Source organism: Tachypleus tridentatus, chromosome 10 (assembly GCF_004210375.1).
Source record: "Tachypleus tridentatus isolate NWPU-2018 chromosome 10, ASM421037v1, whole genome shotgun sequence".
Lineage (NCBI taxonomy): Eukaryota > Metazoa > Arthropoda > Merostomata > Xiphosura > Limulidae > Tachypleus > Tachypleus tridentatus.
The window spans coordinates 181846950-181874847 of NC_134834.1; the positions used below are offsets into that span (position 1 = coordinate 181846950).

The window sequence follows — 27898 nt, forward strand, 5'->3', positions numbered from 1 at the left end:
TTTAACCATAGTTAAAAACCAGAAAATGCCAATGATGTAATGTGCTTACTATTCCCCTTTTCCCCCTATGAGAGTTAAAAAAACAAAATTCTTTAACAGTTTTTACTTGTGACAATTTATCATAGATCACATACATAACTAGTTTGGACCTTATGTTGTTATAAGTTAATACCTTGTGACTTTTACAAAAGAACTCTAATCATGGAGTCTCACACTCCATTTTGCCTGATAAGTTTTGCTTGCAGTATATTACATGAATAAACAGCATGTTATTAAAACAGAATCTATGTCCATTTCTAACTAGCTAAAAATAAAAGTTTACACAGTAATGAACTTGGATGTTAAAGAACTTTATTGTAGGGCAGCACACCATACACTTGCAAGTAAGAATGCTTAAGTGAACCAGGAGAATTTTGACCTCAATCAATAACTGTTTTGTTTCAATAAATAAGGGGCAGGCTGAAACATCTACAAATAACACAAATAAATAAATGTCTAATGGTCATTTTTTCCACAGTTTTATGTTATCACTCCTCATGATTAAGTATTCTGCAGATAAACTCCCTAAGGATAGTGTTACAGAACATCAATACAGTATTTATAGTTGAAAAGTGATATTGTTTTTTCCTAGTGATATACCATGTGCTGAAGACATCCATGACATTTCCTACTAGACAGTCTAGATTTGTGTAGATACCACCTACACGTGTGTATTGAATTAACATTATTTACTGAATATGTCAATGACAGTTCCTATTAGACAGTTCAGATTTATACAGGAATCAATCATGTGTGTGTGTGTGTGTGGACAATGTTACTTACTGAAAACATAACTGACAATTTTCACTGGATTTGTCAAGATTGATATACAGACATCCAGGTTGACAAACAGAAAGTGACAGTGATGTCTTAAGTAAGTTATATTATGTCAGTATATAGATGTAAATATATATATGTGTGTGTGGTACTTGTTATCAAGTTTTATACATTTCAATTTTAAAGTTTGGAAGTGGATCTCAAACAAAACATTTCATTACAAGCTAGTTTTATAAAGTTATAGCACCAGCTTTTATCAGCATACCTTCCAAATTTAGAAACTGAAGAGGACACTGGTAGGGTTACAAAAACTAACACTAACAATTCTCATAAATTGAAAGTACTTTCTCTAACTGACAAATATCATAAAGAAATAATAATACACACTGACAGGCTACATGAGGTGAATGTGATAAAAATATTTACTAATAAATATGATAAGCTTTAATTCACAAGTAATATGTGAAGATAGCAGTCACCTTCACTGTTGTACTTCTAAGGCATAACAGAACTATATAACAGAACATAATTAAGCCCCATAAACTGAACTCAAAAGCAAACTTTAAGGACAATATAAACTAAGCCCTGACAAGTATTACAATTTGAAATTAATACCTTTTCGGGTGATTCTGGAGATGCCCTTCCACTCACATTGCTTTCCTCAGAGTCTGAGCCAGAGCTGCTGTTATCAGAATCACTTGAACTGTTTTCTGAACTAGATGACATGGCTTCCAATGGAGATGGTGGGTAAAGAATTTCACTGCTCGCTGACCTGGAAATAAAAATTAATGTATAAAAACTAATACAGTTTAAAACTAATTTCAACTTGAGCCATTTTTCTAATTGACAGTGTAAACAGATTACAAAGTCACTCATAAACTTGAAGTTTAATGAATACAACTGATATCCCACTTTGTTTTAAAATGCATCAACATATTGGAGCAAATAGACATCATTATTTCCAGTTATAATATTCTCTTTCACCAAAGTTCTTTATGTCCAAGCTAACAATGACAAAAGAAAAAGTATTTAAGAATTTTTTACCCATGGGGCAAATTTCACAGTAAAGCTTATTCATTATGTAGCCTTGATTGTAGCTATAATTTGTAAAACATTCTATGAAGTTGTATAATATTTACAGTTTTAAAGAGCAGAAAGATTTTCAATAGTGAATTGGCAATCCAAATGGCAACTGCAATCAGTGATCAGTTGTTCATTTAAATGGCTGATGACCAATGGCCAACTGGTAAACAGTTTTTGTCCCCTCTCTAACTTGTGAATCTTGGACCATGAGCTCTAGATATTTTAAATTTTTCCAAAATAAGTCACAAGTTGAATTCTCTAAAAGTAGTGCTTGTGCCTAGCCCTATGAAATAGTGATTAAAACTTATTTCAAAGCTATTTTTTTATAAGGTTTATCAACAAAACAAGACAACAATTCAATGAAAGTCTTCCTCTGAAACAAATACCTTCCATTAAAAAAAATATATATTGCTTAATAATTTCAAAATGAGGCCTAAATTACAAGTTGAAATGTGGGGCTGAGCTCCCACGTGGGCACAAGTTGCTCTCAGAAACAAAACCACTAGGCACAACTTAGGGGTCCAAAAATTCCACAGGAAAACAAACAGTTTTCAGAAAGAAAATCACTAATGGTGATGTAGGGTTGCCCTAGAGGGACACAAACTGTTAGACATTACAAACAACGACACTATTTCAACTGATTATTATTTAAAAAATGTGAACACATTGTTTATTAGTGAAAACAATAATTAACCTTTCACAAGAAGTAGAGAAACGAGGTTGCACTAACTACTTTTTGTCCATTCTTTTCCAGAATCTTATGCTTTGTCGCTGATTTATCACGTAACTACAAAGTACTGATGTAAACAAGGATCGTTGCTACTGAAATCAGTAGTATAATTACATTAGTTTATAAGAATGAATTTTTGACGCTATTTTTATTAAATCATGAAGTGTTTCAATGCAGAGAGAGAAGGATTTTCGTACAACCTCATTCACTAAGGATATATTTTTGAAGTATCACTTGGAAACACCAGGAAAGTAACAAATTACATGTGACAGAGACGTCAGAATTTCAGTGCTTCCTCTCTTTCTTTTTTACGTGAAATGGATTGCTTGAGCGCTTTTACGGTATTAGAAAACAAAGATGTCAGAGCAGGTAAAATAAGTCGTATTAAAGCGTGACGCGTCATGGCAGATACGATGCAACCCACATGCGTCGTTACGTTGGTTTTATTTGCGAGTGTGTGCGTGTTGTTTTGTTTTGTTTTCATGGCGGATTATACTACTTATCGTGCTCTATCTTGTAAATCAAGTTTATTTCACCCATTTAAAGTAACGTCACATACTTCTTTATGAACATTGATGAATGCTAAAAATATCTGCACGCCATTAGAAATAATAAAGTTTAAAATAGCAGTTACAAGATATTCAAATCTAAATAGTTTGTTTTGAGTTTCGCGCAAAGCAACACGAGAGCTATCTGCGCTAGTCGTCCCTAATTTTGCAATGTAAGACAAGAGGGAAGGCAGCTAGTCATCACCACCCACCGCCAACTCTTTGGCTACTCTTAAAGGGCATGTTTGATGTGACGGGGATTCGAACCCCCGACCCTCGAATTACGAGTCGAGTGCCCTAACCACCTAGCCATGCTGGGCCATCTAAATAGTTCTCCAGAAATTCCTTATCCTCCATACACCGAGTTGCCGACAGGTAATAACACTACATTTCATATCGCTTTAGGCTCTGCCATAAATATAAAAAAAATAACAATACAAAGATGTATAATGGAGGTATTAAACTAATGTTACAAAACAGTTTAACTTGTTACTGTTAGCGAATTCTATAAAAAAAAATAATCGCTTCATTCCCTTGATTTGTCACTGGCCCACTTTAATATCACACATGTTAAAGCGCTTAAAAATTCTAGTTGAGTGAACAGTTAAGTGCATGTATAGATTATTACTGAACACATACGTACGACTATGCAAAAGCAAAATCCCACCCTATTCTCATCAAACGACATAATTATTTTATTCTCAACCAACAGCATAGCTCTTCCCAAGTTTCTCATTTTCTACCCATTAGTACTTAAAAGTATACAAGTTAACACCGGAGGAAAAAAAAATACAGTAAGAAATACAGGCAATTATTTTCAAAGTATTAAATGCCCTTCTTAAAACGTCACGTGGAGCTCTCAGCATAAATGAATAAAATAAATCACTAAATTTCACGAATTAGAACCCGCCTTAATATTAATTATCAAACGATAGTTCTTCTATTAACCGCACGATCTTTTTATTTCAAAGAAAAGCTACCAGCTGTTACAAATCCATCCAAGTGAACCATCAGATAAACACTGCGCTAACGGTGTAGTACGGGCTTTTCATTGTCGAATTATTTTATTAAGTGTCAACAGCGTAATTTTGACTGGTGGGCTAATATAAATTCGAATTTTTTTGTGTGCCACAAACGTACGTGTAAGAGGTGTGCGTGGTTGTTTTTATTTATATTTCAATTTGTGTGTGTGCGTTTTCAATATTTTTAATATAAAATCGTACTGCAAATCATGTTATTGGATTTGAACAATATTGAAAAATTAGTAGTTTCATTTTGAGTTTACTTACTATAGTAAAATAATATTGGAAAATGTTATTGGTATAATAAAAATTATTTTGTATATTATACTACAAATGAACCAATAGATAAAGCAATGACACGCAAAATACCTGCATGCGTGTGTTCTGTATTGTCTTTTATTTCTGTTCACATAAATAATTTCGCATTTACAAACGAATACGCCCTCTAACAAAACTATAAGCAACCATATTTTAGTTGGGTGTTTAGAATATCACATTATTAACGTAGAAACGAAATACATTAAAATTGTCCAATTCCCAAGCCTACAAGAACCTTGCAACAACAGAAAACTCTGCACATGTTTGGGAACACTTAATATGTTTCAGCCACCTGACCACCGAGACAAACAAACTTATTCAAGCGTCTTGAATCTAAGACAATGGAAAACTCTGCACGTGTTTAAGTTGTTTAAGAGTATTTAAGTTAGTTCGGGAATGTAATATCTAGAACTTCACACATATTATTTTCAAGAAAGGGTTTATGGAAAATTTTCACATAGAAAACACAAGAAGTAAACCTAAATGCCGTAAAACGTTAAGACTCCACCACACACATAATCAATAAGTTTCACCAAGTTAAAATAAAGGAGAGAGAGAATCCAATTTAATCTGTTTCGTTCCAACTCGTTTTCTTTCATAAATCGTTCCAGCAGAAAGGCTTGATTAATCAACCATTCATTAGACTATATGAACTCTGGTTACTGTGTGTCACTCGAATTTTAACTTTTATAAGCCCTCTGACTTACCGCTGAGCCATCAGGAATCACAAAAAGTTATATATCAATCGTGCTTTCTGTTAGATCTGTTGGAAAAAAAGTCGGTGAGTTATATGTTATTCATGATTGTCGTTTAGCAACACACAACTATTATTACACGCACTCTTAAAGAGCAGAGGTTTACATCCCACCCACCTCAAACAATACATATATTAAACAATGACTTACAAACCCCCGCAATATTTATTTCTATTAGTTTGCACTTATACTTATTTCAAAAACTTCGGTTCGAAGTTAAGGCTGTACTATACAAAGTATTATGTTCAGTGAGAACACAATATCTTGACTTGTGTTATTTATAAGACGTACTTCAACTCGGAATATACTGCTTAGTCAGATTCGAGCAAGGACAAGGTAATAAGAATATGTCATTAAACTGATTTCTGCAGAATTCCTCAGGTAATGACCAATAGATCTGTGGAAATAAAGCGTGTTTTATGGTGTGGTTTTAATGTCCGACCTCTTCCTACCATCGCGCAATTATAGCAGTAAAACCTATCCAGACGAGCAAATACCAACCATGATTTTCCACCACTACCGCGGAAATGAGAATGATTACCACTGCCTGCTTAAGGAAGTATACATGCTATCCTAAAGCTCTCATAAAAGCACAGGGAGAAAACAAACAAACAACACTGCGGTATACAACAACTAGAATGAATACGCAGAAATACAACTGGCGGAGCCTTTTATCTCCTGTGGGATACACAGCGTTACGTCTAACCTGAGAAAAGCTTGAAAACCTTCAGCGCGCGAAGCCTCGAGCGTAACAGTTGCAGCAACTTGGGTGGTCCTCCCATAGGTCAACCACAACACAGGAAACTCTTCCTCCAATATGTCATTTATATAAGAGATTACAGACGACCCCTCCCCCCAGAATATATTGAAATTCAAAAGGGTTCATGGATAAGATGATTTTATTTGGTTGTAAATAGAGAGAAAAAGAAAAGGTAATAACTATACAACTTTTTATGAATGGAGCGCACTGTCCAGTAAAACAGCGGATTAGTAACAGGTTTAGAAAACATGATAATCATAAATGCAGACATTTTAATGAAAATTTTACGGATTAGATACGTTAGATACGGTATTTTCCACGAACTATTTGCCATCATCCAGGTTTAAACTACAAAATAATATCACACGTGCACAATAATTCGAAAATATAACTGTGAGTGAGAGAGGTACTTTTTTGCACAGTAGATCAACAGATGGCTGTGTAGCAAAGCGCAGGTCATGTACAGGATAAGTTTAAAGCATGGCTGACTGTTTGCACCATTAGCCTAATTGTTTGTTTGTTCTGAATTTCGCGCAAAGCTACGCGAGGACTATCTGCGCTAGCCGTCCCTAATTTATCAGTAAAAAAAAAATTAGAGAGAAGGCAGCTAGTCATCACCACTCACCAGCTCTTTGGCTATTCTTTTACTAACAAACAGTGGGCTTGATCGTTACGTTGTAATGCCCCACGGCTGAAAAGATGAGCATGTTTCGTGGGGTAAGGATTCGAACCTACGACCCTCACTTTACGAAAGTCGAACGCCCTAACAACCTGACTATGTCGGGCCACGATAAGTCCAAAGTACGACCATGTAGGAATAGGAGAGAATTGGTAACTTTTTTTTTTAATTTCGTTTGTCAGGTTTAAAACTTACTAAAAAAAAAAGTAAGTCTGAAAACCAAACAGTCTATCTCATAGAATCATTTATGAACCCGCACCTGTGAGAGATATATACAAAAAACACTCTCCGTTCAGGACCTTAAAAAAAATAAATTGCTGTGAAACTAACATCCAGAATACAGATATTCATCACTGATGTGTTCCTTTTCATCTTCTATATTTAGTGTCATTCTTACGTATCAATCAGAAAGCTTCCCTGATTTTTCATAAGAACTGCTCACCAAAGAGGTGAACATTGGAATTGAAGAACATACCCACATACAGACTTGAATAACTAAAAACCGTAACTGTTTTCTAACATTATAATTACGACTAAAATAAAATGAAAATTTTGTTTTGTTTTTCTCGAATAGCAGCCCCTACTTTATCTAACGTTCTTATAAAAGAAACGAAATGGTTCCCCTTATTTTTATATTGACTAAACGGTTGGAAGACTGCCTCGATATCCAACTTGAACACTTATGACGTACATGATTTGTGGAGCATATTAAAAGTAACGACAAGGCTTATGGATCGAGATCCGAGAACTTGAAATGATTTATCAGAATGACTTCCAAGAGTTGCTCACGTGAACAAACCATTAGAAATCGGAGTGACTTCATTTCAAGAACATTGAAATAAAGTGATCTTTCGAAGATGGTTATGTGGATAACGTACAGGTATCCATCTCGTTACGGGTTTAAGCACAAATAAATAAAATTTTCTCTACATCTATGCACTTTGTTTGGAATGAGCAATGGCGATCACAGTGTGCAGAATCTTATCACGATACTCGAATTGATTTTTGCCTGTGTATCAGGGTCTTGTGTTATTTTCTTATAGCAGAATCACATCGGGCTATCTGCAGTGTCTACCGAGAGGAATCGAAGCACTGATTTTAGCGTTGCAAATCCGTAGACTTATCGCTGTCCCCGCGGGGGACATCAGAGCCAGTTCTTCCTCAAATGTAGTTGTCTCGCAAGCTAATGCAGTCCGTTAATCAAATTTAAGATTTATCATAATTATTATTTGTCTATTGCACCACCACCCCTCTTTCCGTTAAGAAAAGCAACATCTGGAACTTCTGATAGTAGATGTAATAGGCTTGTACATTAGGCATGGCATGTTCGCTAGGGCGCTCGACTCGCAATCTGTGGACCACAAGTTCGAATTCCATCAACGATCACGATCACCATTTCAGCCATGGAAGTGTCATAATATAACAACCAATTCCACTCATACTTCGTAAAAAGTAGCCCAAGAATTCGTAGCGAGTGTTCACTAACTGCCTTCCCTCTAACCTATCAATTCTAATCTGGAGATGGATAGTGCTGCTAGCACTCAGTAGCCTTTCGCAAATTTCCCAAACAAATTAATACTTTCGGTAGATTCTCATTTTAAGTTAGACCCTGTAGGATGAGAAACAATAATGAACTGCGTATTCCTCACAAGAAACGGTGAACGGAAATTTGTTTGAATTTCGCTCAAAGCTACACGAGGGCTATCTGCGCTAGCCGTCCCTAATTTAGCAGTGTAAGACTATAGAGAATGCAACTAGTCATCACCATCCACCGCCAACTCTTGGTTTTCTCTTTTACCAACGAATAGTGGGATTGACCGTCACATTGTAATGCCCCCACGGTTGAAAAGGCGAGCATGTTTGGTGTGACGGGGATTCGAACCCGCGACCCTCGATTTATGAGTCAAGTGTTTTAACCACCTAGCCATGCCGTGCAAAAAAAAAGATTTAAAGCTTGTTTGTTTGTTTGTTTTGAATTTCGCGCAAAGCTACACGAGGGCTATCTGCGCTGACCGTCCCTAATTAAGAGTCAAGCGCTCTAATCACCTGGCCATACTGGACGAACGGCAGTCTTTATAAAAAATCAATCTGGAAATCCCGCCGTATCATAACGCCTGATTTTTCTTTTACTTGATATGTTGAGCTCCGATTTCTCACAGCGATGCGAAAATATAAAATAGCCTGAAGGCTCTAGTTGTCTTGGAGTGTGCCATAAGGAAAGGCATGATGATAAATTGAGGAACAAGAAAAATGAATCAGGCATAAAAGAATCAATAGAGTTGACGATGAGTTATATCCATCTTTAAAAACAATGGCTGTCTTATCATAATTTTGAAGCAGATCCGGTGCCAGTAACAATACCATAAGAGAAAATACCACATTATCCAGAAAGAGAAATGGTCGTTATAAGAAGTCTTAGGTCAATCAAATACACACGATCAGAACAGGTTAGTATGTGTGCTATTATAAGATATATACATATATATATATCCTCAATGTGCGCAATACACAAGTCCTGCCCCTGTTTACTCAGCAATGAACAATATTCTCCGTGAAAAGAGGCACTAAGATGAAACAGTTGCTCATGGAATACACTCTTGGTATTAGAAATAATTTACCTGTTTTGGCTATTTACCACATGTGTATATTTTTTTACTTACTACGCTAAAGTAATTGAGAAAATCAATATTCCCACATTCTACTAACTTGCAAAGGTGGAACATGCTGTCGATATTTTGTTCCGTATTTCTGTAAGAGCTAATCACTCTGCCCTTACGTTACTAGAGAACTAAGAAGCTTACATGCCAATTCATTACGTCTTGGAATAGAATAATTACGAAAATGTCACATGGACTGAATAGCATTAAAACGAACTCGATCATGGGTAGTTATTTTAACGTTTGCTAAATCGTCTAAGTAATTAACGTTTTTTTTAACGTAATTGTTTTAAATGACTTGGTATTCATTGATTAAAAAGCATTTAAAGTGTTAAGACCCAAAATATTTCCATTGGATGATTGTTTTTATCATTTAGCGATAACACAGGACCTTTAATGTTCGTGTTAACAAAGGTTCTAAGGCCTGGCATGGCCAGGTGGTTAGGGCTCTCCGTTCGAATCTCTATAACACCAAACATGCTCGCCCTTTCAGCCGTGGGTACGATGTAACCAATCTTACTATTCGTTGGTGAAAGAGTAGCCCGACAGTTGGAGATGGATGGTAATGACTTGATGCCTTCCCTTTAGTCTTACTCCGTAAAATTCAGGACGGCTAGCGCAGATAGCCTTCGTGTAGCTTTGCGCGAAATTCAAAAACCAAAGGTTCTGTTTTCAAGTACGCTTATTAGATTTGTGGGTTGTGTAAGATACACATATAACACGTGAAACATCACTTCTGTTGAGGAATGGTGTGTTACTTGTAGTGTGATCTTAATGAATATTTGTGAAGTAGTTACCTGATACTGATTTTAAACCATTACTTTTGCGTGCGTTAATGCAGTAGATGTAATTAGGCGAATCAGACATCTAACTACACTTTGAGGGCAGTAAAAAGGTGGTTATGGAAGTCAAATATTTACAAGAAACAGGCAGGTGAGTGGTAATGACACATTTGTTGAAAGGTAACTGACAGGATAATTACTCACGTTACTATACTGCGGTGTTAATCCGGAAATTGGGTTGGATGGGTGGCTTTGCTGAGCGTGGAGAGTTAACGTACTGGATTTAAGCTGTCGTTAGTCAATAATGTGATTGGTAGCTTTGCTGAGGGTAGAGGGTTAACGTATTGGGTTTAAACTGTCCTTAACCAATAATGTGACTGGTGATAGAAAAGGCTTTACTGAGAGTCAACCCAGCTGGAAGATACTTGAAAGCGACTGTCAGTCATGAAAAGAGTCTGGTCAAATACTGTCTATCGTTCTCTTTATAAAGGGTGTTAAAGATTTGAGGAAAACAAGTGAAAAAGAGTGTTGATATATTTTGAATATGACGTAGTAATTTACATGGGTACATAGCTATACTTCCAGTTTTGTTTGTTTTTAAATTTCGCGCAAAGGTACACGAGAGTTATCTGCGCTAGCTGTCTCTAATTTAGCAGTTTAAGACTAGAGGGAAGGCAGCTAGTCGTCTTCACCCACCGCAAACTCTTGGGCTACTCTTTTGCCAACTAATAGTGGGATTGACCGTGATTTATAACGCCCCCACGGTTGAAAGGGTGAGCATGTTTGGTGTGACGGGGATTCGAACCCGCGACCCTAAGATTACGAGTCAAGCGCTTTAACCACCTGGCCATGCCGGGCATACTTCCAATTTTCAAGTATTCTGCACTCGATCTAGTTAGCTGGTGCCCCAACAAATTTGTCTAAATGTGTGATCACAACAGATTTGCAATATTGTACACATATAAAATTAGTGTTGGTCTTGAAGTCGTTCGTAGTTAGGTTTTAAAAAAGTTAAACCAGAAATAATGTATCTTCAAAGAAAATATGGCAAATCGTAATTCTGGTACATGTTTCTTAGTAAAATACGGTTTACGTATAGCGATCTTTATTTAACGAAATGCACGAGTCAATAGTCCGGTCACACATTTAGTTGTAACGTTAAGAAATAAAATACATTATTCTAAAAAATAAACGTGAAATTCAGTGTATTATTTGATTTATCATTTCTGAGTTAAACCGGTTTTGAGTGGAAGGAACCGGAATAATTCAGTGACGAGTGGTAAGATCGAATATACACTGGGCTTAACTTCACGCTCACTCTTTTCACATTTTAAACACCTTTAAGAATACATCAGTGACACCAATCCTGTATACCCTTGACATTTCTGTATAAATTACCCATTTAAGTGAAAGATATCTCAAAATACATTTTTCGTTATCTTTGATACGAAATGTTATTAAGTCTGAGACGCTGTTTTTCATTTGCTAGTGGACAAGGTTAGGCCTAGTTTATAACACGTTGGGCTGCCAAACCGAGTATCACTCACTAGGTTGCATACAATTGCCGCAAAATCGCGCTTCGCAATTATTTTTTTCATTTTATCAAATAACAAAATATGTATACGTATTTTTAATTAAATGTAAAACCAGAAGACATACACATTCCCAAGTTATCTAAATATATGTAGATGATGGCTGTTGGAACAATTATTTATTTTCTTTTTTACATCTAATTAAATATTAGAATAATGAACAATCATTTCTAATTCCTTAACCACTGTTGTTTGCTTGTTTGTAAGTCAAGCACAAGGTTACACAATGGACTGTCTGTACTGTGTCGACCATGGGTATCGAAACTTCAGCAATTAATCACATAAAATGACGTTCTGAAAAAAAAAAAAAAACATTCCTGTTTGGCCAAAGCATAACTGTGGAATGAATTATTATTATGCTTTTTTAATCTATGTAAAGATGTAAAGTTTACAATTTTAGAAATGACCATGGTATCTTACAACACTACAGATCGTTTTTCAGTCCATGTATACCCCTGGAATGACCATGGTATCTTACAACACTACAGATCGTTTTTCAGTCCATGTATACCCTGGAATGACCATGGTATCTTACAACACTACAGATCGTTTTTCAGTCCATGTATACCCTGGAATGACCATGGTATCTTACAACACTACAGATCGTTTTTCAGTCCATGTATACCCCTGGAATGACCATGGTATCTTACAACACTACAGATCGTTTTTCAGTCCATGTATACCCCTGGAATGACCATGGTATCTTACAACACTACAGATCGTTTTTCAGTCCATGTATACCCCTGGAATGACCATGGTATCTTACAACACTACAGATCGTTTTTCAGTCCATGTATACCCCTGGAATGACCATGGTATCTTACAACACTACAGATCGTTTTTCAGTCCATGTATACCCCTGGAATGACCATGGTATCTTACAACACTACAGATCGTTTTCAGTCCATGTATACCCCTGGAATGACCATGGTATCTTACAACACTACAGATCGTTTTTCAGTCCATGTATACCCCTGGAATGACCATGGTATCTTACAACACTACAGATCGTTTTCAGTCCATGTATACCCTGGAATGACCATGGTATCTTACAACACTACAGATCGTTTTTCAGTCCATGTATACCCCTGGAATGACCATGGTATCTTACAACACTACAGATCGTTTTTCAGTCCATGTATACCCCTGGAATGACCATGGTATCTTACAACACTACAGATCGTTTTTCAGTCCATGTATACCCCTGGAATGACCATGGTATCTTACAACACTACAGATCGTTTTTCAGTCCATGGAAACACCTTCTCCCGCAAATAAAGTAAATAAACTTTTTTTTTAAAATAAAACATTCCACTGAAAGTAGTGGATTTTTTTAAAAACTCAACTAAATTTTATCAACTACTAATACTAATTTTGACAGCTAGTTCATAGTAGCTCGCTCATATCCTAAAAAGCCCCCAGTAACAGAGCGGTATGTCTGCGGACTTATGCTGCAAGAAACCGGGTTTCGACACTCGTGCTGGGCAAAACACAGACAGCCCTTTGTGTAGTTTTGTGCTAAATAACAAACATCATATCCTAAAATAAAACATATATACATAAACAAGAGTTTCAGACCCACGAAAATCTGTTATTGTACAGACTTTTTCAATCATTATGGGTATAAACATAATTTAACAAAAACTGGACGAGCAAGTAACAAAAAGGATGAATCACCTGGTTTTATTACTTTTTTATTGTGATTTCGCCTAGGATTAAAAATTCTTAGCAGTGTTAACATTAAAACAAATAACTGACACGAAAACAAATAACACAAATAATACGATAAAAAATAAATATCGTAACGAAAAGTCTCGCAGATTAAAATACTGCGATTGTGTTACAATAAATTGAAATATAAGTACTTAATACAACTTACAGTCAATAACTAAAACACATACCCAACTGGTACATATTTGAAACCATAAATGCTGCATAAAAATTCTCAAAATTATATCAAAATGTTTTATATTAGGAAATATCTGACACTCACCTATCACTTCCTAGCTGCCTCTGGACCTTTTTAACATTTGGAACCTGTGGATCATAAAGAATGTTAATAAAATAATTCTTTCACTGAGGCCAGTCTGGTGAAAAGTCAGTTAACTGTACAAACCAGATCGAAGTACTTTAAAATAACACAAGTTAACCCCCGACGTATATACGTATTATCTGTTTTGAATTTCGCGCAAAGCAACATGACGGCTATCATCTGCGCTAGCCATCTCTAATTTAGCAGATAGTAATCACCAACCACCGCCAACGAATAGTGGGATTGCCTGTGACACTATGACGTTCCCACATCTGAAAGAGTGAATGTTTGATGTGACAGGGATTCGAACCCGCGACCCTCAGATTGAAAGTCGAGCGCCCCTAACCACCTGGCCATGCCGGGCCTATACCAAACTATACAAATCAATACACATGAAAGCAAAAACAAATGATAATCGGAACGCAACGTCTTATTGGGCCATGATTCAAAAATATATCATACGATTCGGCAAATTTAAAATATTTAACTTAGTCCTAACTTCATATACAAAGCCATGAATACAAAATAATATTTGTATGGCCAGGCCTGTATTAGCTAAACAAACTGACAAATTATTTTAAGCGTTATAACCAATAACATTTGTAAACTGTTAAAATATATGAAAAACGTATTAAAACTCTATTCACGTGTTATTAAGATCGACACCGCTTACCAGAAAATGAAACTTAAATTACAAATTTATGTTTAGAAATCAGAAGGGAAGGAACTAGTCTGATATAACAAAGTAATTAAACTTTGACTTTTCTTGAGGTTTACAATTCACTAAGTATAAAACTTATATTAGAAGAGTTTTATCATATTCCTAACCCCCAACCCCGGTGACTCAGCGACAAATATGAGGGCTTAAAACGCTGAAAATCGGATTTCGATATCAACGGTGGGAATAGCAATCGTCCATTGTGCAGCTGTGCACGTTCTTAACAACAATCGTCCATTGTGCAGCTGTGCACGTTCTTAACAACAATCGTCCAATGTGCAGCTGTGCACGTTCTTAACAACAATCGTCCATTGTGCAGCTGTGCACGTTCTTAACAACAATCGTCCATTGTGCAGCTGTGCACGTTCTTAACAACAATCGTCCAATGTGCAGCTGTGCACGTTCTTAACAACAATCGTCCAATGTGCAGCTGTGCGTTCTTAACAACAATCGTCCAATGTGCAGCTGTGCACGTTCTTAACAACAATCGTCCATTGTGCAGCTGTGCACGTTCTTAACAACAATCGTCCATTGTGCAGCTGTGCACGTTCTTAACAACAAACAAACGAAACCTTTTCTCAGACGCTCATTTTTCACCCCTTGCCTTAGAAAGTGTTACGTCAGCATATGTTATGCTATGCCGGTTTCATCATCAGGATGATATCCCTACGATTTTCTTTCCGAAAATTTCTTCTTTCTGAATACTTGATAGCTGAATAAAGACTAAAGATACTTCAATTTACGAACGACGACCAAAAAGACTAAAAGAATGGTTCTATAACAGTCCCTAATTTAAAGGTAGTTCTGATTCAATACTGTTTATCAATGCGTAATAAATTTACGGTAAAAAATTTAGTTACTTTAAAAAAAAAATTCATACTGTCATAGTTCGTCTGAAACATCAAACAGGGTGTGCCAAAAATATGAAAATCCTATTTAATATGTAAATAAATTAAATACGTTTTGTAGTGAGAATCCTTCTGTGCATAACACATACACACACAAACCTTTTAAGTTGATAATCCATAAAATGTAACCCGAGTCAATCAACTTTACTTCACGAAGTCGAAGTTTGAAAGTATGACGTGTTCAACATTTCATCCAATAGCATAGTTTAAAACTTATATTACATCAAGGAAATATACTACAAATTGCTGAGAAACAACGATTCATAATCTAAACATAGAGCTTTATAAACAATTAAAATAATGACAGAATGTTAACATAAAAACTGTGCACAGGTTGGCAACTGAGAACAACGTAGTGTGAAACTGTGAAGCGAATAAAAAATTCACACACATGTGCTGAATAAATAAAGAAATAATTAGGTTTCTTTTTACCCCAGAAGGGTTACCCCCCGCGCGGACGTACATGGTAAAAGATCATTTTATTTAAAATAAAAAAGAAAAACTGTAGGTATTCGAGGTACTTAATATGCGCGTGCAAGAATAATTCAGTCTTTGTTTTTACTTTCGAACAAGACTAGAAAGAGAAAATGTTAATCGGAAATCTTTGGACGTACAGCCACTTGTTTAACTCCAACTGTAATCTCGTCCCACGCTTCCTGTGCCATTCTAATGACGGTACGTCTACACGAGAGTTTTGTGGAACTGAGCCATCCATACCTCGAAAAACAAATCTTTTAACCTCTTTCCTTTTAATATGTTCTAGAAATGGTAATGGAGGTCAGTGTTTCCATTTTTGAAAGATTGACACTATTACACTTCTGGTAAGGATTTCATATGATAATAACATTTATAATTTTAGAACAGTTCAACTACCACTGTTTAATTTTTATGAAATTCCGATTTTTTAAAATGAAAAACTTATTTGGTACTTACACTTCTTTCAATGCTGGTTGTTTTAGTTGCACATTTTAAATTTTATCGGTGCCTTACGTCATACATAAGCTAAACGTTTGGACCAATCAGACTCCAAGGTTCAGACATAAGTCCTTAAATTTTACGAGAGTGAGACAACCAGTCAGCGGTGCTCGCCGCCTACACGACACGACTATTCTTAGCTGAATAGCGGGATTGGTTGTCACTTTCATAACGCGCTCACATCCAAAAGTGTATGTAGGGTGGGGTAGGGGGTATTCAGCGATATATCACAGGGTCGAGCTCTAAACCTTCCAATCTGCAGTTCGTACGCTAACACCTGATACCTCTGTTTAGTATCAAACTAAATGAACAGTTTATCTTCGTTTGTTTTCTGTCAACATAAAATGTGCGCATTCTAAATTTGTTCCTGGTTCTTGTACTATTCTTTAGGTATTTACTAAAGAGAAAACAAAATGTTTTAGCTAATTCTTTACTACATGAAAATTAGCCTGCACTACTGTAATGTTTATAACATGAATTGGTTTCATTTACTGTGTTTATTTGGCTTCGAACTGAAAGTATACAACCCTATTTATTTAATTTGATTGCTGGAATAAAATCTGAGAATAATTATACAATATCATACTGCATTAACTAAACATTTATAACTGTGGTGTTATTAAAGTCTGTTGTTTTTATTTTTATGATATCGTCTGTTCTAACTCACTGTTTAAATGACAGATTAAGAAATATAAAAAATGACGTGGAGGGTCAACTGTACTTGGGTATTTCATTTACTTTACTAGAAATAAAGCCCATAATGGCCAGGTGGTTAGGGCGCTCGACTCCTAATCTGAGGGGCGTTATATTGTGACAGTCATTCCCACTATTCGCTGGCAAAAGAAAAGCCCAAGAGTTGGCGATGGGTAGTGATGGCTGGCTGCGTTCCCTCGAGTCTTAAACTGCTAAATTAGAGGCGGGCTTGTAGAGATAGCCCTCGGGCAGCTTTGCGCGAAATTATTTTGGTTTGTTTTGAATTTCGCGCAAAGTTTCACGAGGGCTATCTGCACGACGCGCGAAATTAAAAACAACAACAACAACTAGAAATAATCAGCTCCACCTAGTTGAATTACTTGTACTGATAATCGTACAAGTTAGTACTAGCATTAGTGATAATATATCTGTAAGAATGACAGTTTTAACATAACCAGACAGACCGGTGGTGACATACACGTAAAATAAGTCGGTGATGTTACTTTGAACTTGTCATATTCGAATCACACTTCAGTACGATGTAGTCAAATCCATGCGACTTTTACAAATCAATGTTTTTATTCGAGGTTATGACCAGTATTATTAAAACGCGATCAATAATCATTTGGGAATATTTTACGATGAATACAAATGGAAAGTAATAAAGTTAATTATATTCATTAAAATAAAAAGTGAATGCTTAAAAAGTGTTAAAAATGAAACTACAAACTCTGGAGACAAAAGCTTTAACTGTTTAGCGCACCAGAAAGTCTTTATGCCTCACTTAATAACAAACTCGAGTCAACATGGAAGGATAAACAGAACAGGCAGAGAACGTACGTATATAAAATGTATTACTTTTATTGAAAAATCGAAAACGTTAAAAAAGAAAAAAAAAACAATGTTTACAGTACGTTTCCCTATTCTCTCTTTATAAGGTTCATAGCCATAAATATAAGTATGAATCTTTATCTATTTTTGTTTTTCTTGTGGAAGCACGCGTTCTTGTTTGTTTTTTTCAAAAATGGGCACTTGCAATTCAACAAAATGGCGTTCTTTACATATTATTATCATACCACTCAGTAAAAATTAGACGCGATCTCCATGCTACAGTATAAAATTACATTAAGTAATAGCATTATTTTCGAAATTGAGGTCGCCATGGGAGACAGAAGTTGCTCTAATGATATTTACTTTTAAATACTGACTTAACACATCCTAGAACGCCATTAAGTACAGCATTGAAGGTTTTTGTTTTTTAATACACTGTAGAAAAGTAGGTCGTACCAAACATCTGCAATATTTGTTACACAAATACTCTATCGTGTAAGAAAACCTAAATGCTTACTGTAGAAAACTGTACTGTTTTACTTTTTATAATCGAAAAAATAATGGTACTGTCTCTTCTCTGTCCGTGTAACTACTTCGCAGAGTGTGAATGGATCTTCATCAAAACTGGTGCAGGGGTTCGTTAGGTCCATGGGAAAATACACACAAATTTTCAGTTTCGCATTTTGTGTTTTGCAGTTTTTTTGGGTGTTCTTGCGTGTGCGATTTTTTTTAATACAATTACATACAGGGTTTGCGATTTTTCAAAATAACCTTTCACTAACCATGAATTTAAATAACGGGTGCGTCAGCTAGTATATCACAAGGTCGATGAAGAAAATAATAGATCGTATTTCTATGCAAATAGTCAGTTCCAACAAACACATGAGGTAGTCTTTCAAGATATTTTCTAAATAATAATTAAAACGCACGTGGTAGGTATATCAAAAAATTAATATATATCTGTGTACTTGACGGGCTGTTTCACACTAGCCATTGTTTCAAATAAAAATAAATGCAATTAATATATATAAATTTATACGGAACAAAAGTTTACTTGAGTTCAATCAATATAAACCCACACCTGAGGCTTGTAAGGTGGTTCTCATGTGCCAGGGTGCTAATCTCAAACATTTCATTTTTGTTCAGTTGGGAACTTAATTATCCCAGGAATTAAAATGCAAGCATTTCTAAACGATTCACCTTCGCAGTTTACTTAAGGATATTATATTAAGTTTTATTGTCTCTGTTTGTATATTTTCCAGATTTCTGGATGCGTACTAATGCTACTTTGCATCACCGTTTTTTATTCAAGTATATTGATTTTTTTAGTCTTCAAAGTGTTTAAACTTTAGTACTTACAAAATGTGCTTCATTGGAAAAAAAAAGGTACGTGTGGGGGAGCGTTCCCTCAGAACTCCATTTAACAAAAAAAGCGCTTGTGGCATTATGTTACGTATACAAACAAATCTTACTCATAGTAATTCATAAATTCTAGCATCTGCGTGAAACAGGACTTGGTGACTCTAAGTTCACTATCGAAGTTTACTGAAGATGGCTTTGAATGTTTTGTTCATAATAAGCAAAATAAAAAGGTCTGTTGGAGACTTTTATGGAAACCCAGGACAAGTTGCGGAAGAACACGCATATGAGTAAATGCGAAATTACGTTACGATGAAAATGGATTAATTTTGGTGGCACGGTGATTAAGAACCAATCATTTACTGTTGATGAACTACTTTGATCAACTTTTAGAAATCCATTATAATTATCCCCCCCACTCAAACACAAAAAAAAACTTAACGCATAAATCAAGTGGATTTATTTGGAAAATGACAGAATGACGAAGTTGTAATAATAACTGAATCGAGTTCAAAAACACAAATTAAGCCTAGTTATTCGTTCACTTCTTTTCCACAAACTATTCGAGAAAAGTATTTGTCAAGTTTATTGGAGAAGTTAAGTATCATTCAATGGTCATTTTATTAAAATAAATTACGCTTTAAAATATTCTTTTAAACATCTGATGGACCAAGATGTGGTTGAGAAAAAAGGATATTATTTAGACACAAGGTTTTGTCACTTAAGTTTTGGTAAACACAAATCAAACACGAATGTTCTAAGATGATGTTTGTTTGTTTTTTTAATTTTACGCAAAGCTGCACGAAGACCATCTGCGCTAGCCGTTCCTAATTTAGCAGCGCTAGACCAGAGGGAAGGCAGCTAGTCTGATATCACCACCCACTGCCAAACTCTTGGGCTACTCTTTTACAAACGAATAGTGAGATTGACCGTAACATTATAACGCCCCCCACGGCTGAAAGGACGAGCATGTTTGGTGTGGCGGGGATTCGAACCCGCGATCCTTATATTGCAAGTCGAGCGCCCTAATTACCTAGCCATGCTGGACCACTAGATCTAGCCCAACTGACGAGTTCTGGTATTGAACGAAAGTGATTCTGGGAAATGAGCTGTAGTAACGTAAAAGTTATAGTAATTGTAAGTTGTTTTGGTTAACCTATTTTGCCAATAAAGTGAATACACAGTAAACTACACTACAGAGTATTTACTGTTAATAGTAGCCAGTTTATAAAAGTGCTAGATATTATTTTGCTATATGCATATACAAGAGGTTTTGAAAAAGGTGAAGGAAAATGCAAATCATATTAATATTTTGAAAGTCGCATATCTTTTTTCGCCAAACTAGCACAATAACATCACGAGCAAGTCATACTGGAGCGCAAAATGAAAAAAAAAAAAATCTATAAATAAAACATATTTGATCTCTTTATAAAAGTCAAACAATGAAGTAACTTCACAAAAGAAAAAAAAAACACGAAATATTTTATCTTTCTATTATCACTGATGTGGCAGCTACCAAAGAACTTGTACAGGTGAAAGTGTTGTTTATTGTTTAGCACAAATCTAAACAGCGGACTATCTGCGATTTGACCACGGTTGGGATGATCGAACACCAATTTTTTAGAGTTATATGCTCCCACTAAATCTTACCACTGTCCATCGTGTGGTACAGATGGCATATAAATTCACAAATACTTTAATAAAACAAGCTATCATAATAGGGACCTAGCAGTTTCTTTAGTTAATTATATTTAAGATGGAAATAATACGTAAGCAGATAAATTTAGTGGACACACACGTGTATATCTACCATACATTTCATTCACAAATTAATCACAGCTGTAGATTCTTCTCTCTAAACCTGCTGTCATCAAACCACCGTCATTCAGTAGCAAGCCGCCAGGATAAATCCGTATTGATGTATCTAATGATGCACATTAGTTCTGTAGCCAACATAATTAAATTTGTAAACAGTTTTCAAAGATGCAGAGATATGTGCCAACAAAGTCTGGAATAAATGCACATAAATCCGAACTTGAGCAGCTTTACAAAGAATCGTGAATAACAAACAACAGCGAACTTTGTATTCGGCGCCTCTTTAAAACCACTTCAGTTTGATCCTAACAATATTTTAGTCCATATGTATAATAAGTGTCTTAGGAAAACAACAACAACAATAAAAAAAAAAAAGCATGCAAGTTTTAGTGAATGCAGCTCTGATAACGATGAACACTTGCGGATATAATTTCAAAGCGAAACTTTTACAAGTATTTGTTAAAATAAAAACGAATCTGTTTACTGTTTGCTACTGTGGAAATAAAAAAAAAAAGGAGATTGGACAAATTAATAAAGGCTACTGCTTTAACGAAACGTGTTTTTCTAGATCACAAGGTATACACAATATTAGAAGAATTTTTCGCGCACATACACCACTCAGAAAAAGAATCAGGGAATGATAGAGTGATGTGGAAGAGACGAAATGTGGCCAAAACCTTAGTTTCACGAAGATTCTTTCCCAGCTACATCTCTTGTACTTCATCTATTGATTTACTTACTGTGGAACTGTGTGTGTGTATAGGCGCTGTTATAAAAGCCCATGGGACCACTTTGATCTACGTTCTGTCATCTCCTGGTCTAGAGGCGAGAGTAGAGTTTATTATGAGATGGAAAGAACAAAGAAAATAGCTTGTGGTGCGAGTTTCATTTGGTTTAATCAGGATATTGCTTTGGAGTCAACATACTGAAGGGAACTGAAAACAGTGAACCTGGATTATTATGCAAGATACGGATTATCATGTTGGTTTCACATGAGTTAATCAAGATATGGCTTCCGAGTTGAAATAATGGAGGAAACTAACACAAGTTAAACTTGAATTATTAATCAAAATACGGATTATCGTGTTGAATTTATACGTGTTAATCGGGGCATTGCATCACAACTGACTCATTGTAGGCAATTTTTAAAACACGCTGAACCTAAATTATTACACGAAATACTGAGTACCATGTTGGCTTTCACATTATTCACTCAGAGAAAACTAACTGGAAGAAACTTAAAACCACTCAACGTATAAGAATCAAAAACTGCCAACAGAGATGACCTGAGGCAGAGTGACCAGAGAAGTTTTTGTGGCTTGCTTGCTGCCATAACCAATATCAATTCTTAACGATTGTAATTATATTACAGATTTACATTTATCAGAGGTAAAAAATTAAGCATATAATATTTGTGATAGAGTCCTAATATATATTATTCGATTCGTTAAAGTCTCTACTGTGGACTGCTGCATCGTCTGTTTGAAGCTCATCAGCACGGACGGGTGAGCAAACCAAAGAAATACAATATCATAATGGTGTTGTGTGTATATAATATTTATGGATAATTTAAGAATGATGTTAACAATTGGATGTGAGTTACTGTGTAAGTGTATTGTTATGCAAATAAACGGAGTTTCAAAGAAACTGATTTCTCAAAACAATTTTCACCTGAAATGCACACACACATATACACATAAATGAGAAACCTTGGAAACTTCTACGTGGGTAAGTATACTTATGTAGACCAACATCATACGATCATCTAGTTTTTGAATAAATGTTGTTTTGTAAGACGTAAGAGAGAGAAAACTTGGACAATAAACAATAACTGACACGTCTGAATAAAAATGTTTTACAGGTTTATTTTGTGCACAAAACAAGCCTTGGGTTTTACTTATACGTGATAATTTATTCTGTATCATCTCTAATATAAGATCACATAATTTGGTATATTCACAGCTAAAAACCTAAACCCAAACATTTTTCTTCATTAGTCTGCATAATTTGTTTTAGCCTAATTCTACTACAATAACTTATCACTTATTTCTTCGTCAAAATGTCACAATTATTGCTACTTTGAGATACAGGTCTATCTGCTGTACATTCGTTCCCAATTTTGAGCTGGTAAACTAGAGGAAAAGCAGATAGTCAACTTCAATCGAGTAGTGAGACTGATTGTCACTCTTACACCGCACCTAGGGCTCCTGTGTACTATGCTCTCTTTTGTTTTCTTCTTTTTGGTAACAGGGCATGAACCATAAACAGTCGGTTCCAGAACAACGCACATTTACCACTAAGCCACGCCTGGCCTTGCCATTTTGAATCCATTTGCACTACCCCGTCATATAAATATACATATTAACAACTAGAAGACAGAACTGGATTCATCAAAATACCAGAACTGGAGCTTTTCTCCAGTTTGTTTCAAACAAATAAGGGTTCGATTCCCCTTGGTGAACTCAGCAGATAGCCAGATGTGGCTTTGCTATAATAAAACATACATATACAAACAAATAAACCAAGAAATTGTGATTCTTGAAACTGTCAAAAGTAATTTATTATTACTTTTTATGCAAACAGTGATTAAACGGTTTGCAAGGAGAAATCTCAAGTGTACATATACTAGTCATACAGGATCAAATACACTATTTTAAAAGTGCATATGATCAGTTAAAGCCGCGTATAGTGAGCAAAATAGCAAATAAGATAAGACCTCACTAATGTCACAGTTCCATATACATAAGCATTGCTATGTACGCTAAAATACTTGGTAGTAAAACTTACTAAGACAACATAAAGTATCCACAATTAACACATGCGAACATCACCGTGAGACTTCTTAAACATGTAAACTAAGTCCACAGACGAAAACCACGATTAAAGTTTCAGAACGATACTTGGAGACAACATGATAATTAATTATAATTAAATTAGTTTCGTCGTCTGACTGATTTGAGAGAGAAAAAAAAAGTTCCACGATAAAATTATAAACATCTATTTATGACAATGCTACAGAGGTCTAACTGCCGCCGTCCCTAATTATTAACTGCTGACCACAGGAAAGACAACAGCATCTTATTACACACAATCCATACTAAGGAAATGACTACCACTTTTATACAGCCCCTCAAGTTTAAAGTGAGTGTGAGAGGGATGGGGGGAGAGATTTTGTGGTATTCACCAACTCCGAAATCCAAAGCTCTACCACATGGCCAACAAGATATCCAAAAAAATTAAAACAAAACTCAATATTTACTAAATATCCTCAGCTTGCATCATTTTCAACTTAAGCACGTCCTGTAAATCATAGATAGTGTAGTAAGAAACAGAAAACGTATCACGTTTTTAAAACAAATTTTAACAGTTGTTTGGTCCAAGAAGACACCCTTTTCTGCCGTAGTGATCAGCCCGCCTACCAATGTACTTTGTTTTCGGCAACCCTTTTAAAAGACAGTTTGTTTTTTGTGACATTATTTTTAATTTTTATGATGCGAAAGGGGAGATCACGTTATATATAATAAATCCACTAAATTGTGAGAAATATGAGTTACTGATCTGTATCAAGTAGGGAAATTCCCCACTTCGAACTTTTGCTTTTCTCTTTCTTGAAGCGTTTCATTATTCATTTTCCTTCTCGCGATGGAGATTGCTGGTTCCGAACTTACACAAACATTGTAGAAACTCCAACATTATAACAACAAAAAAAAAAAGTACCCGAGAAATAGTTAGGGCAAGTGAGGGAAGGAAAGGAGAATGATTTGGGCGGTTTTCTGTCTCTAACATTTCTACCGCTTAAGTACCACGACATAAATAGCGATACAATAAATAATATCCAGGCTTGGTCTATTCACCCACCAACCCACAATTTCACATGCTTTCTTTATCCTGTAATGACGGGGAGGTAGGTTTTGGGATAAGAGTTTCCAATCATAAGATAAGATGTTACTTGGATTATGACTTCAATGTTTTTCTTCTTCGCAATAGGAACCATTGTGTGTGTGTTTTTTCAAGCATTAACGTGAACGTATGTGAACTACACGCTCGTTCCTGTATGCCAAGAAACCCAAGTAATCACTTACTGTGTTCTTAAAAGGCATGAGAAATACAGATGTAGAGTAACAATATACATACACTGTGTTACTACTCGTGTATTCAAGTACAAGCTCAGGTGTTGTATATTTCGAAGTAACATCATCCTTAGTACACAAAACACACCGAGTTCTAAGACGTATAAGACTCATAAAAATGTTTGAGTGTTTTTGTTAAATTAATTTTATTATCGTGTATGAAACATATTCTGATAAAAGCTCCTGACTACGGGGATATCAACATGATTATTTCAAATTACATTTAATGTTCGCTCTAGATAGTTTATGTTCCATATATGATCGCCATTCATATTATTTCTCATGATGAACTTTAATATATATGACCGTTTTAAAATATTTTCACCTTAAAATATTCTGCACATGATCGTTTTTAATGCTTTATGGTGATCAACTTGCTTCCTGTATAGGATAAATTTTCAATTTCTCTGCATGATTAAGTTATATCTAGTATTACTTTTAGTGTTGTATTATGACGTTCAACTTAATTTCAATACACGATCATTTTCAGTTTATATTTTGCATACGATCGTCTTTTAATGTTTCTGTATGATCAAATTACAATCTCCTTGTGAGCGTTTGAATGAATTCTCATGGATCAACTTATATTCTGCATATAATCATTTCCAACGTTTTCCTCGTATCAGCCTATGTTAACTGCATACCAGTTTTTTAACGTCACAGCAAATGAATGTTCATTATCTGATTCGATGGAAGTGACTAGTTAACTCCGATAGTACATGTACTTCTACTAATATCCATCATCGTACTGGGCAGTTTTCCCTGGTGAACTCAAAGTCCAAAACCTTACCATCACAAAAAATAACGTTATGCTTTTCCAATGTAGTAATTTACTATACTGAAAACAAAATAAAAAAAAATACCCTAGCAGTTCGCTTTATTTTCATAAACTGGTACTTTTGATCACGTTATGAATCTTGCGCAGTTTCTGGTCAAATATTTACGCGACAGACACGTTGTAAAAGTATTGTATTTTTTTGTACAGAACTATAAGAGCACTTGGGGGTAATTCCTAAGTTTTTGCTTCATCTCCATCGCAAGAAAACGTATGATTTGTGTGAAATTATCACACTTTCAAGATACAATGAGATTTCACCATGATGCAAACCAAAGGGGGGGTACATTAAATTAGAACAATGCCGGTCTCAACAGCTTCTTATGATGCACATTTGCAGATTATAAGCTGCTTGTAGCTCAAGATGCTTTTGAATCTTAAAACAATTGGTTATTGTTCGTATCAGGAAAACAGCGTTAACACAGTTTCTTTTACCATTTGACCTTTAGTTATACAGCCCTGTGCTGGTTTTATTGTCCTGAAATTTTAACATGTTCTACAGTAACTTCTGTAGCCTGAATCCGTAAATGATATTCATTTTTCTCCATCATCTACAGATTGTTTTTCACATAAGAGAACAATTTTAATTGAAAGCGGGTCACATTTCACTATGCTTAAAATGCTGACAACCACTAGCTATAGATTTCTCTAGACCAACTGAGACGCGAGTCTTATGGATTGTTCTACAACCAAAACATAATATTAAAAAAAATTCACTGTGGTGAACGAAATAATAATTTGATCTGAGTAAGGGTATTTTTCTTTCCTATTTGTAAATAAAAATAAAAATATCGAAATCTGCAAAGCTGAATTATAGAAAATCCATTATTAAAACCAAAACAACTTTTATAAACTATAAATTTGCAGGCTTGTATTATCTTTGCATTTGTATGTATGAATATATTTATTTTTTTTATAAAATCTGATGTTAATGAGTACTAAATCAAAATATCTGTAACCATAACGTTAAACGCATGATATAAAAGGTCCGAAATTATGGAACACATGAAATGTACTTGAGTATGTTATCAAAGTATGCAAAAGCACATTGAAGAACTTGAATCACACATTTAACTCTAACGCTATTTTAACAAAAAACATTTGAATATAATACAGTTATTTTGTATTAACATTTATACAATTTAATACACACTTGGTTCTTTTTTCTACTGTAATCAGATTTCTTTTTCGACAGAAAGAAATTATAACATGGAACAATAATGCTAATGATAAAAACCAATATTTTGGTCAATACAGTAAACTAAGTATATATATAAATGCTAACTTGTACCATTTAGGTCTCTGAAATAATAACTAAAATCAGGTAAATCAGTGACCTCTGAAACAATACTACAGAAAGTGGTGTAAGCAAGCCCCGGTGAATGCTGGGAGTACGAACCAAAATACGGCCAGAAGAGTTAGTTTGTTTATTCTACAGCAAAGTCGTGCTGGACTATCTGCTGTGGCCACTAAATGAAATCGAACCTTGGATTTTGGCGTTGCAAGTCCGTGAACTTACCGTTGTCCAAACGGGAAGAACAGACCAAAGGGTTTGTTTGTTTGTTTTTGAATTTTACCCAAAGCTACACGAGGGCTATCTGCGCTAGCCGTCCCTAATTTAGCAGTGTAAGACTAGAGGGAAAACAGCTAGTCATCACTACCCACCGCCAACTCTTGGGCTACTCTTTTACCAACTAATAGTGAGATTGACAGTCACATTATAACGCCTCCATGCTGAAAAGCGAGCATGTTTGGTGTGATAGGGATTCGAACCTACGACCCTCGGATTACGAGTCGAATGCCTTAACCATCTGGCCATGCTGGGCCCCAGACCAAATGGCTGACCTAACCACCAAGTTA

The 27898-nt window shown here is 35.3% G+C and overlaps 1 protein-coding gene across 3 annotated transcripts in view; it reads right to left on the reverse strand.

The window, feature by feature from the left end:
• The window catches only part of LOC143231067 (uncharacterized), a 180775-nt gene that overhangs the window by 28881 nt on the left and 123996 nt on the right, over positions 1 to 27898 (reverse strand). For all 3 annotated transcript variants that reach the window (XM_076465593.1, XM_076465594.1, XM_076465595.1), the window contains 2 exons: positions 13736 to 13779; positions 1432 to 1588 (listed from right to left, as the gene is read on the reverse strand). In XM_076465593.1, coding sequence (XP_076321708.1) covers positions 1432 to 1588; positions 13736 to 13779 — 201 coding nt within the window. The remainder of the gene's footprint in view (positions 1 to 1431; positions 1589 to 13735; positions 13780 to 27898) is intronic.